The sequence below is a fragment of the Prionailurus bengalensis genome, chromosome B4 (assembly GCF_016509475.1).
Source record: "Prionailurus bengalensis isolate Pbe53 chromosome B4, Fcat_Pben_1.1_paternal_pri, whole genome shotgun sequence".
Classification (NCBI taxonomy): domain Eukaryota; kingdom Metazoa; phylum Chordata; class Mammalia; order Carnivora; family Felidae; genus Prionailurus; species Prionailurus bengalensis.
The window spans coordinates 83,239,507-83,251,817 of NC_057358.1; the positions used below are offsets into that span (position 1 = coordinate 83,239,507).

At 51.8% G+C, this 12,311-nt stretch overlaps 1 protein-coding gene across 1 annotated transcript; it reads right to left on the reverse strand.

The window, feature by feature from the left end:
- Positions 1-2,220: 2,220 nt before the first annotated feature.
- On the reverse strand, positions 2,221-10,253 carry ZBTB39 (zinc finger and BTB domain containing 39). Its single transcript, XM_043564521.1, has 2 exons — positions 10,102-10,253; positions 2,221-8,600 (listed from the first exon to the last, which is right to left on the reverse strand). Exon 2 carries the CDS (start codon positions 8,554-8,556, stop codon positions 6,421-6,423), a length of 2,136 nt encoding a protein of 711 aa, XP_043420456.1. The 5' UTR covers positions 8,557-8,600; positions 10,102-10,253; the 3' UTR covers positions 2,221-6,420.
- Between the last annotated feature and the right edge of the window lie 2,058 nt (positions 10,254-12,311).

The following is a 12,311-nucleotide window of genomic DNA, read 5'->3' on the forward strand; positions in this document are numbered from 1 at the left end:
GGAAAATATCAAAGGATGTCCATTCTGGGAGCAGACCTTGGGACAGCCAGCAGCAGGCACTGACAGATGCTCTGTCCCTCAGCCCTTGTCCCCTGCATGGGATGGGGAGGCAGAAATTTTCTGATTCTGTCACAGGGCAGAGTTCTGGTATTCTTACTTTTTAAAAAATGTTTATTTATTCATCTTTGAGACCAAAAGAGTACAAGTAGGGGAGGGGCCGAGAGAGGGGGAGACACAGAAGCCAAAGCAGGCTCTAGGCTCTGCGTTGTCAGCACAGAGCCCGAGGTGGGGCTTGAACTCACAAACTGCGAGATCATGACCTGAGCTGAAGTTGGACGCTTAACCGACTGAGCCACCCAGGGGCCCCGCTCTGGTATTCTTCTAAGTCTGTTCTCACTGCTAAACTTCATTCTCCTTGGCCAGGTCTTTTCATAATTTTCCTGTCCTGCAACTTACTTCTATTCATGCTTGTCCCATAGATAGGAAATGAAGTCTTCTTATTAATAAGTAGGTCTTCTGGGGGCACCTGGTGACTCAGTCAGTTAAGCATCCAACTCTTGATCTTGGCTCAGGTCATGATCTCAAGGTTTGTGAGAGTGCAGAGCCTGCTTGGGGTTCTCTCTGCTCCCTCCCCCCGCCCCTACTCATACTCTCTGTCTCTCAAAATAAAAGACAATTTTAAAAATCCTAAAAAAAAAAAAAAAAAAAAAAAAAAATTAGGTCTTCTGTAAACAACTCATTTATCAGGGTCCCTGGGTGGCTCAGTCAGTTGAGCGTCCAACCTCAGCTCAGGTCATGATCTCACAGTTCGTGGGTTCGAGCCCCGCGTTGGGCTCTATGCTGACAGCTTGGAGCCTGGAGGCTGCTTAGGACTCTATGTCTGCTTCTCTCTCTGCCCCTCCCCCACTCACGCATTGTCTCTCTCTCTCTCTCTCAAATAAAACATTAAAAAAAAAAATCTTTTTTTAAAGACTCATTTATCAGTTAGGGTCTAGGCCCGTGTCCACAAAGGCAAGGCCTAAGAACATGATCCACTGGTTCCAAGTCTCTGGCCTCCTAGTCCTGGCTGTGGAGAATGAAGGGCTTGTGGGCATAATCACTGAGAGCCTCTGTTCTGCTCAAGGGCTCAGTATTTCTGGAATGTTTAACTTGGAACAACCATTCACTGACCCAGAGTGCTCTCTCCTCTGTTCTTAGAAATCTGAAACCATATTCACCAGATGCATGAAACACGTGCTCCAATAGTGTACATACCCGTGCATCAGGAGCACAGAGGGAAATCCCCCTATGATCCTCCTGCTCGTTGGGCCCAAATCTCAAAGGGTCTTAAGTGACAAACAGCTGCTCAGTGGCACAGAGCTGAGGGCTTTTTCAACCGGGAGAGTCCAGGTTGTGACATGGGGTTGCAGTAAGGGTTTAACCCAGTAATACAGAAAATGCACTAAAGACCCTCGTCCCTTGTGCTCATATAAAAACCAAGCCAAAATCTGATGCCTACATCACTGCCTCCTCGGACTTAGGCTCCAGAAGCTTCCTAAAGGGAACCTAATTTTACACTGGTCCTATCCCAAGTGACCTCAGAGGCCATCCCCCCATGGTCTCACTCTTCTCAGATTTCTCTGGCAACCGCTGTCACCCAGGGCAGTGTGAATACCTCCTCAGGGCCTCGGGAGGACAGAGAACCAGTGATACTGACCACAGCAAGGCTGCTCGGCTCAGCACTGACTGAGCACCGCTGGGGGTCACGCCTGGCCACTGTGCTGAGACCAAATGGGCCACATCACGCCCAGCCTCTGGGGTCTATCTCCTTCTCTGTGGAGGTACATTTGTTATCGACCTCGTGAGATTGTGCCAAACATCCACCTCCTCCCTGATTCTGCCTCTCTCCACTCCAACATACCATGTCAGTGAATCCGATGGCACTGGCAGGACACTTTGAGGCCAAATCTCTTGTCCAACTAGACATGAGCAAGAGTCCCACTACTCTCTGAGCCAACGGAAGATCCCCTCAGGGAGGCTTCCCCTGGAAAGGTTGGGTTATTGACTTAATATCCCACTAAAAACAGGTCAACAAGTCAGCCCTGGGGGATTCCAGCTACAGGAAAGGAAGCTGCCACCTGGAAGAATCCTGGCAGCTGCTGAGAAAGCTGCCGCTAACGGGTGCTGGGCTCTGATCTCAACAAGGGACAGTAACCCCAGTCAGTAGGAAAAGAATTCTCGTTTCAAATTTCCTTTTTTTTATTCTAAATAAAAACCACACTTTGTGCCGAACAATGGAATATAAAAGAATCAGATGTACAACGATTTTAGACATCTACTATTTGGGAAAAGAAGTTTACAAAATATACAAAACTTTACAGCAATAGATAGTAAACACTTAAATATTAGGAGGTCAGTACTTATTAATTTAATGGAAGGAAGTTAGACGTCAACAACTCTTCTTGGTTTCGTAAGAGACTTTCGCTAGCAGAGGTGGGAGGGGAGGGCAGACTGGACAGGGGGAGGGGTGTTAAAGAAACATTGAAATCAAAACAGTTTCATTTCCATTCGGGTGTTCAGCTTACGATGCGTGATCACAATGAAATCAATGCTGTGTGCCTGTGCTTCCTGACTCACTCAGTGCAGGACTGAGGCAAAAGGATGTGTGGGGACCTCCAGATGGGCAGACTTCTCCACACAGCCCACTCCCGTGCCAACAAAATCAGTGTCCATCTATAAAAGGATTTGAATTTGCTTCCAAAGATGAGTAGTCTCAAGAATAGGGCACAGCAAGAGGCCAGAAAACAAAGAGTATTCATCAGTAGCAAAACCTGACTGGGGAGAAGGTATTTAAGCCCAAAGGTTTGTCCTGGAGACCAAGGGATGCTGAACAGAAAGGAAGAAAGTCAAAAAGAACTTTTACCCATTTCCTGGTTCTTAGAGGTCACGTGGGCCCAACTCCCACCTCTTTTTTTTCCAGCTAGCCATGAACTATAGAGACTCCCTGGGGCCTTAAAATTTAGGACCAAATACTAAAATACAGCAGCGCTTCCCAGCAGGTGCTGTGGGCATCAGTGAGCCATCACTGAGTCACAGGAGAAGCAGGATACAGATCGCCTCCTCTGGCCACAAGCAGCCTCTGCTGTTTCTTCCAATGTGCCATACAAGTATTACCTTTTTCCCTTAAGAAACAGGTTGGGAATAGCCTCATGCCTGGTTTAATGCTCTACAGTCGCCATCTCGAAATTCTTCATTTTTAAACAAAGGGCTCTGCAAATTACGTAGCTCGTCCTGAGTCAGAACAAGAAAAAGGAAAAAGGGAGAAAAAAAAAAGACATTCAGGGGTCAAAGAGAACCTCAGAACAATACAGCAGACTGCTAAACTGGGCTCCAAGGTGGGGAAGGGGGGGCGGTGGGGAAGGGGGGGCATGGGGGCAACAAAATCAAATGAACAGAAGGTTGAAAAAAAATAAAAAAACTCAAAAGAAAATGAATACCTTCAACCAGGTATCCCAGATGCCCTCTGCCACAATAGAGAGTTTCAAGTAAAACAGTTCAGAAAAGAGTGAGCTGGAGGCAGCAAACATGACTCCAAACAGAGGGAGGGGTCAGGTGTGAATATGGGGACAAGCAGAGGAACAGGGTTTGGTCAGTGAGCCTCATGAGCTACTGACCCTGCTACATGTCTAACTGCAACCAACCGGGCCACCCTGATCAACCACTTGACCTCAGGAGGATCAGGGAACGCAGTTTTTTGTTTAGTGTTTCAGGGGCAAAGTTTCAAGGATTTGCTTTTTGGTTTACTGGCAAAAAGGGAAAACTTCACAGTTTCAGGTTAAGTATACAGACTACCCAGCATCCATGATGCCCTCCGTTAAGGAAAAGGGTTTCTCCAGCGCACTGATCCATTCGCAGCTACCTGGCTGGGTTCCAGTAAGTACCACCTCTCTCAAATCTGACCATTCAAAAATCAGTCCTCATCAACAGTCTGGGAATTACCCAGCCTTGAAAAGCTTAGCAGACACTAGACGGTAGCCTTTTGCACGTTCTCCTTAAATTTCTAATGGTCAGCATGGGGAAGAAAGGGAGAAGCCAACCAGGGGTGAAAAATCTCAGCACTGGGGCACCTGGGTGGCTCAGTCAGTTGAGCGTCCGGCTCTTGATCTCAGCTCCGGTCACGATCTCCCGGTTCGTGGGTTTGAGCCCCGCCTTGGGCTCTGTGCCGACAGCATGGAGACTGCTTGGGATTCTGTCTCTCCCTCTCGCTGCCCCTCCCCTGCTTGTACTGTACTCTCTCAAAATAAATAAACTAAAAAAAAAAAAAAAAAAAGTCTCAGCACTGCTCTCCTGACAAGAATGACCTGAGGCAACAGGTAACAAGTTGGGTTTAGATGGTGAAAAGTGGCCACTGTACAAATCTCTTCGTGTAACAGTCACCCCACCAGAGAGTCATGCACCCTAACTGGGAGGCTTTATCAACTTAGGGCTAGGGAGAGAGACAGCAAGTCCAACAAGGACGGAGCTTTGGCTTGCCTGTATATCTTAACATAGCTTCCCAAGTTTAGGAAGGATGAGAAAATGTGCAAAAAGGTCCTTCATATAACTTGTTACCCTCAACACAATCCCCAATCTACTCAATCACAGGAAGGAAGAGGGATAAAAGGCCTAGGAATTTAATAGGCCCCAAATTTCTAGAACTTACATCCATTATCTAAAGGGTAATGCAAGAGACCATGTGGAGAGAAAGAAAAGAATTTGCTTGTTTAAAGGCTTGACAGCTTCTCCCCTATTCTAGCCCCTGTTTCCCAAATCTCTGGCCAGGATTGTCCCCTGGAATATGGCTACTTGCTGGAGAGAAACTCATTTTCCTGAAGTCACTAATCCAAAAGAGATGCTGGATAATATGTATATAAAAGCAAAAATAAATAAATATTATTGTCCAAAAAGGCTCTGTGAGTGAATTAAAACCACTTGCTTGTGAAACAGCCCGGGGTGCGGCTGAGTCCCACCAAGGGCAGTGTCAGGGCCTCGGCCAGGGACTCCCAGAGCTCGCCTGAGCAGGGTGAGGTAGTATGAGTTACTGAGGTGCTACCTTGTGAATATGCGAGATCCGAGGGCCCTCTCCCTCAAGCCTTCTTTGGGCAGAAACCCCTCAAAAGCCACAGAACGGAGCCAACCAGCCCCAAGGACTGGGCAGACTCCATCACAGCCACCCAGGGAGGGCCTAAACCAGCTGCCCTCCAATAGCGCCCCCTGGTGGCAATGCAATGACAGATCAGGATAAATTCCAGCAGGTCAAAGGTGAGCTGCCAAGGCTCCCGGCCAGTTAGTGTACAAAGTAAACAACGGGTTACCCGACTGGGACAGACAGAGCGCGCATCCCGCTACACACCACGTTACCCAGGTCCCTTCAATCCTGAAGGGCTCACAGTCCATCACTCTGCCACCTCATGGGGTCTTCTCATCTACACCACAGGTCAAACACACTTCTAGGTGGGAGACTGGATGTAAATTAAGGCAAGGCTGCTGCTGTCAGAGACATCCCCACCTCTCCACCAGGAAACTCAAGCTCGACGGAGGCCGCCAGATGACAGGTGACTGTATCAAAGTGGCTCCTTGTCCTCTTTACCCCACAGGGAAGGCCTAGCAACCTGGGCTATAACTCCATAAAACCGTATTTCTTTGGAATTGAGGAGAAAGGAGAAACCTCCCTTCCTGTCCATCCCGGCTGCCACTTCTGGCGGCACCGCAGGCCACCTCTTCTGACTGGCAAGGATTCATCCCAAAGCGTTCTGACCTAAATAGAAAGCTTTGTCCCCAGTTTGGATCTAGCTGCCAAAAGATTTTACTGTCCCATCAGCAGATTAGAGTGTCGCAACAAGCAGGCACCTCCATCCCATCTGCCTTTTCCCTGCTGAGGGCTGGGCCGGGAACCTGAGGTGAGCTGCCCTGCTGACTAGTCTTTTCCGAACGACCACATTTCCAAAATCTCTCTCACAGCTGGGCGTCCCAGTTGGAAATCTGGTACTAACACCCACAGTGAAAAGCCCTCTCTCCACCTCCTCTGTTCAGTGAGGCCGTTGGTTGGATTGTTAGCAGCATAAAACCTATCAGTAAACTAAAACTTGAGAGGCTCGGAGAGGGGATCTAGTTGACGCCAACTGCCTGACCAGATCCCCAAACCGGCCTCAAAAGAATCAAAAAACACAGCCCTTCCTGGGCAAGAACAGGTAAGGAGGTAAACATGATAGGGCCGTCGCTTCTCAAATACAGTAACAGCTCGTGTGCTCTTTCTTCTTCTTTTCTTCTTTAAACACAGGACAGAACAGAATTCCTAGCAAGGCCAAACTGAAACTCCGGCTGGAGAGGGACCAACAGCCACTAGAAAATCAACGTCCTGGCTGCCGCCTGGGAGCTCCCCCTAGCTCCGCTGGGACCCAGTCAGCTGTCCGGGTTCTTTTCTGCCTCTTTGGAATGGATAATGTACATGAAGGTCTGTTCGATGGTGAAGTCGGGCGGGAGGCTGCCTTTGTGCACGCCGACGTGCTTGCTCATGAGGTTAAGGGTGGAGCTGTAGTGGCCACAGACCGTGCAGCGGTACATGAGGGCCCCCGAGTGCGTCTTCAGGTGGCACTTGATGGTCGAGCGGCCTCGGAAGAACTTGTGGCACACCTTACACTGGTACGGCTTCTCGCCCGTGTGGATCCGCCGGTGGTAGTTGAACTCGCTTGTGTGGGCGAACCTTTTGCCACAGACCTTGCAGCTATACTTGCTGTTCCCAGCTTGGCCCTGCAGAGCCAGCTCCTCACTCAGGAACTCCTCCGCGGGCAGCTTCCGCTTCTGGAGAGCTGGGTGCTGCAGCCCAAAGCCAGGCCGGGCGTCAAGGCCACTGTTGCACTTGTGCTGGCTGACGTGGTAGCGATAGGCGGCCTCCGACTTAAAGCTCTGGCTGCACAAGTGGCAGCGGAAGAGGGCGTCTTCCAGGCTTTGGTGCACGGCCATGTGCTTCTCTAGGAGATGCCAGTCCACAAAGCTGTTCGCACAGACAGAGCAGGAGAAGACTGAAATGCCGAGATGGGACAGCGTGTGCCACATGAGGCTGCAGAGGTTGAGGTGGCGCTGGTCACAGACGCTACAGGCCTGGCCCTTCAGGTTTAGATGGTCCAGGATGTGCCCCCGGACCACGTGGAAATCTTTGGCCAGTGCCTTCCCACAGGCAGCGCATTTCAACTCCGCGGAGGCTGTCCCTGAAAACAAACCCAGCTTCCCAGACAGGGGATCATTGGGGTGGACAATAATGTTGTTCTCAAATATCCCATCCCGTCGGTGGAGGGTCAGCTGCCACTGCGTAAAGAATTTAGTTTCACACATGTCGCAGGAGAAGAGGAAAATACCAATGTGGGACAGGACGTGGGTCACCCGGGAGTTTCGGTCCTGGAAGTGGGTCTCACAGACCTTGCAGTTGCCTGTCAGCAGGTCCACGTGGTCCCGAGCATGCTGTCGGATCAGCTGAATGTTGGGCTCTAGAACTTTCTTGCACACCTGGCAGGGCATGGCCTTATTCTCTCGGCTGTCACTCTCTCCAAAAGTCAGCTCATCCTCACTGTCGTCACTCAACTCGATCACCTCCTCGGCCGTGCCTGTCTCCTCAGTGGGGTCTTCAAACGGCAAGTCACCATCCCCCAGGTCCTCCAGCTGGAGCTCATCCATCTGCCCAAAGCCTGGATCTTTGGAGTGGTCGCTATTGCTCAGACAGGAGTTGGTCCCAGTGGTCATGTCAATTGCGTTGTCAGTGGTGAAGAAACTGTTTTTACTGAAGTCTCCATTGCTCTGAACTTTGTATGGCTGGCAGCAGCTGGTGCTGGTTTGGATGCCCATGCTGACAGTGCCTAGGCCTGGCGGAGTCGCCATCCTGGGGACGGAAGTGAAAGGAGCAGGAGCATCATGGTCTTCTGTCTTTGGCGGCAGTGGCTGCTGTGGCAGAGGCAGGCTATGGTTAGTGTCACTGGTAACATTTCTCTCTTCGTCTTTACAGCTTCCTCCAGCATCACTAGGTAACACGTAGTTCCTATCAGGACCGAAGTGCTCCCCACCAGCCCGGAGGTCTCCAAGGGGATAGGTAGGTTCTGCCGAGCTACAACTCTGGGCGCCAGAGTGGCTCTCACTGGCGCCAGTCAGGGGCTTGGCCACGGCTGTGCTCTCCAGGTCAGGAAAGGTGGAGTGGCAGGCCCGAAGGAGATCCTCCATACCCAGGCGCTCGGCCACCTCGTAGATGACCCCAACATTGATCAGGTCTGTGAAGAGCTCTGATGTGTAGACAAAGCTCAGAATCTTCTCAAAGTTGGCAGGGGTGATGAAGTCCACCACGTAGGTCCTGGCGGCATCGAGCCCAGTGTTCAGGAAGAGGTTCTGGAAGTAGCCAGCTGCACAAGCCAGCACGGCTTTGTGGGCCGGGAAGGAGCGGCTCCCCACCACAATGGTGACATCGCACATGGTCTCCGAGAGCCGGCACTTGTTGAGTTCCTTCAGCAGGTTGTTGGGGTGGTTGGTGCTTTGCAGTTTGATCCTCATGCCCATCTTAGCAGCTCCTGTGAAGTTGCCTCTGTATCAGCACGGTTCACCTACGGATAGCAAAAGGAAGAGATGGATGGCCACACACATCCCTGCAGGCGAGGAGCTCTGCGGAAGAAAATACCGCCCGTCTGAGTGTTTCCAAGCCCTGGGTGGAGAAGAGCAGGAGAAAATGGACGTGGAGAGCTGGTCTATGCTGCTGGGCGCAATGACGGGACAATGACCCCTCTCCCTGCATAGTCACAGAGTCGTCCTAACAAAATCCAAAAGTATTGAAAAAAATCTGACAGCTTGGTCTTTAAGAGTCAGTAAGAGAGGTTGTAGGCCTGGTTGGACAGGAGCTAGTGCCTCAGAGCCAAGCCAGAGGCACCCTCTCAGACACCGTTTTTATTTCATTACCAGAGCCACGGCTCAGATTTTACTCATATTAATTTTCTAATTTCTTCCTGAATACAAGCTTTCCTATCTCATTGAGTACATTCACTTCTCTTACAATTGCCAAATGCCATATACATCTTGGGACACAATTACCAAAGCTCCATTAGCCACTGAGGGCAAGATAAGGTTGCTCTTTTAGTTTCCTATCAATGCTGTGTCTTTTCAGTCCAATAAACCTCTTGCTCATTCACGAGTTCCCATCTCTCCCTGCTACCTGCCTACTCTCTTGTCTCGCCATAGCCCAGAGCCATCCAGATAGTGTTCTGTCACCTTCTCTGTATGCTGTGGATGAAGCTAAAGCACTCAGGACCCAAAGAAATAAAGCAAAGTAGAATACACTGTGGTATTTACTCTTACTTAAATGTTTTTTTTTTTTTTCCTTTTACCACCCTCTTTGGGACTTATGCATACACTGACCAGAACTACCAGATCTGTACTTGATGCTCTAAGAAGGCATCTAATTATATAGGTAAGACTCCTAAAGGCTTCCCAGATCCCACTTTTCCCCCCTTTCGAGTACTGCATGCCTAAGGAAGACAAGCTAGCTACATTCTCCTTCAGTCTCACCACCCGCGCGACACAGCCCCTTTCTCCACCTCACCACCTCCTACTAACTCCCAACTTTTGCTGGGGTCCAAGAAGCTTCTGCGCATTGCTGGGATACCAGTCAAGCATCTCCCGGGCCCTGGTGGCCACACAGCAGGTCGGGGCACCGGAAAGCCTGAGTCGGGGGGTGGGAGGGAGGCAGACTGGGAACTTCCGAGAAGGCACCCCAACAATCTCGTGGCGCCGCAGTCTCCCCTCTGGAGGGTCGAATCCAGGAAGAAGGGCGTTGGATCGGGCGAGGGTGCTCCAATCTGGGGGCCACCGAGCACCTCGGTCCCTCCTCAAACGGCGGGGGATCCCCCGGAGCGCCTCCGGACGGGGGCCGGGGCGCCGGGCCGGACGGGATAGAAGGGATGGGCGGCGGGACCGGCCGGGGTCGGCGCGCGGCCGGGAATGATGGGTCCGGCCCAGGGGAGCCGGCAGGAGGGAGCCCAGCAAGAGCGAGAGAAGGGCCGGGAGGGGGGTCGGGCCTCGGCCAGGGGCAGCCCTCGGCCCGGCCGCGCTTACCCGGCTCCGCGGGGCCCGAGCACCATCGCCACCGCCGCCTCACACAAAGGCCCCGGCCCGCCGTGCCCGGCCCGACGAGGAGGCGGCGCCGCCGGCCGCGGCCAGACTCTCCATCCGCCGCGCCGCTCGCCGCGCCGGCCCGGGCCGCCCCCGCCGCCCGGCCCGCAGCGCCCCCCGCCGTCCCGGAGGAGGCAGCGCCCCCCGCCGCTTGGTCGCAGCGCCCCCAGCCGCCCGGGAGGAGGCAGCGCCCCCCCACGGCGGGGCCGGGCGCCAGGTGGACGGGGCCGGAGCCGCCAAGACTCCGCCCGCCCCCAGCAGCCGGCCGGCCGGCAGGGCCCCCGCGCGCCGCGGGACCCCTGCCCAGGCCTCACCTCCCGCCCCCGCGCGGCCCTGGGACCGCGGGCCCGGCCGCGGCGCGAGCAGCTGCGGGGAAGTTTCCAACTCCCTTGATCCTGGTTTTTCTGAAATGTTCTGATCTACCAGGTGGAGGACCATTCCCTCCTCGCCCTGGGACCCGGACCTATCCCGACTCTACACTCATCCTCTACCCTGACCTAGGTCTCCTAGTCCCAGAAGCTTCTCAAAACTTCCACTATTGTGGTTTTGCAAAAAAGAGGGGGGAAAGTAAGATTATTTGATTAATTTATAGTCTCCATTAGGCTGTGAGCTAGCTAGGCTGAGAGCTTTCTGAAGTCAGGGATCTTTCTTTCTCGAGAACTACTCAATGCAGTGCTTACCACATACTTCCTGGTCCTTATGATTGGTGCTTAATAAAGCCTGCTTGACTGAATGAACTTGAGGGCTGGGCCCCTGGTACACGCTCTTCTGAAAATTCGAGGATGCCCCTCCTCCCACCTAGGGGCCAAAGGACGGAATTTACAGGATCCCACTCCACCTTGGGAGCCCAAGCCTGTTTCCTGCAGTCTGTCCTCCCTGAAGGCGAGCAGAATTTGCCACCCCAAATATGCCTTTTTGGCATAAGGATTATTTTAGATCGCTTATTTTTAAGAAAGGGCAGGCACAGGAGAAGCTCTGAAAGCAGAATAGAAATTACATTTATAAGGGAAATCTCCGTTTGTAAGGGTGTCTCCCTCTCTGTACGAGGAAGAGAAAATGACTAAATCTCCAGAAACTCTTATCAATGGAGAAGGCAAGACTTAAATCTGCCTAACGACCATACCCTTATTTACCATACTTGACCTGAAAACCCTCCATAACTGGCTCTCTACCCCCAGTATATTCTTTGGTCTTTAGCTAGAGATGGTATTTAAGGTGATGGCTTAGGCCATTTTAGGGAGTGACTCTGTTTTCCTGGACATCTCCCATGTATACAGGAGGTATACTGTTGAGGCTACTCAACTTCTGTTTGTTTTTCTCCTGTTAATCAGTCTTTTATTATAGGGTGGTCTCAGCCAAGAACTTGGAAGGGTTGAGGGAAAATTATTTTTCTTCCATTATATCTTCAACTGTTTCTAGAGTTCAGTTGTGCTGCTTCTATCCACTCGTTTCCCTTAGCACTGCATCTACCCTCCAAATCCTCTCCTCAGATGCCCCTGCCCAAAAATTGTCATCAAACCAAAACTCCCTGCCCTCCCTGCCACCGCCCCTCCACCACCATTACCACCGAAGACATTAGCGGTCATGGGCATCCCATCCTCTCCCCTCAATACATAGGAACCCCTCAGGCTCTGGGACCCTTCTCTTTCAGCCTCTCTCCCAGCACATTCTGTCCACTGCCAGATGATAGAAAGCGGCCAGGCACAACACCCCCCCAGAGCAGGCGCACGGTAGAGTTCAGTAATTCCTCCATGGGTGAATGGGAAGAGGAGGATGCGCTGGAAGTTGCCAAGTGATCTAAGACAGTTTGGCTATTCAGTAACCATCAGTTATCTTGACGCATGTGGGAGATTGGGTGTCCCCCGTTCCACAACCTCACTAACTGGTGTTAGATTATACCAAAAACAAGTGTTCTACCAAATGACACCAATCATGTAATATTTATTAGCAAGGAGATACAAAAACGGTCATAGGACCCTCTTGTAGTTTGGGGGGCAGACAATCCCACTTAGCTCTCTCACGAAAGGGTCACTTGGAAGCTGATACACGTTCCAGTGGCAGGCCAACCCCCACAGTTGGACGAGGTGACCGAGTGTGCCCCTAAAGTGGACCCTCACACAACTGATAGACTCCACACCTCCAGCATGACTCTG

Coding starts and splice junctions, on each gene's coding strand:
- ZBTB39 (XM_043564521.1), bottom strand. CDS start 8,556: ATGGGCATGAGGATCAAACTGCAAAGCACCAACCACCCCAACAACCTG.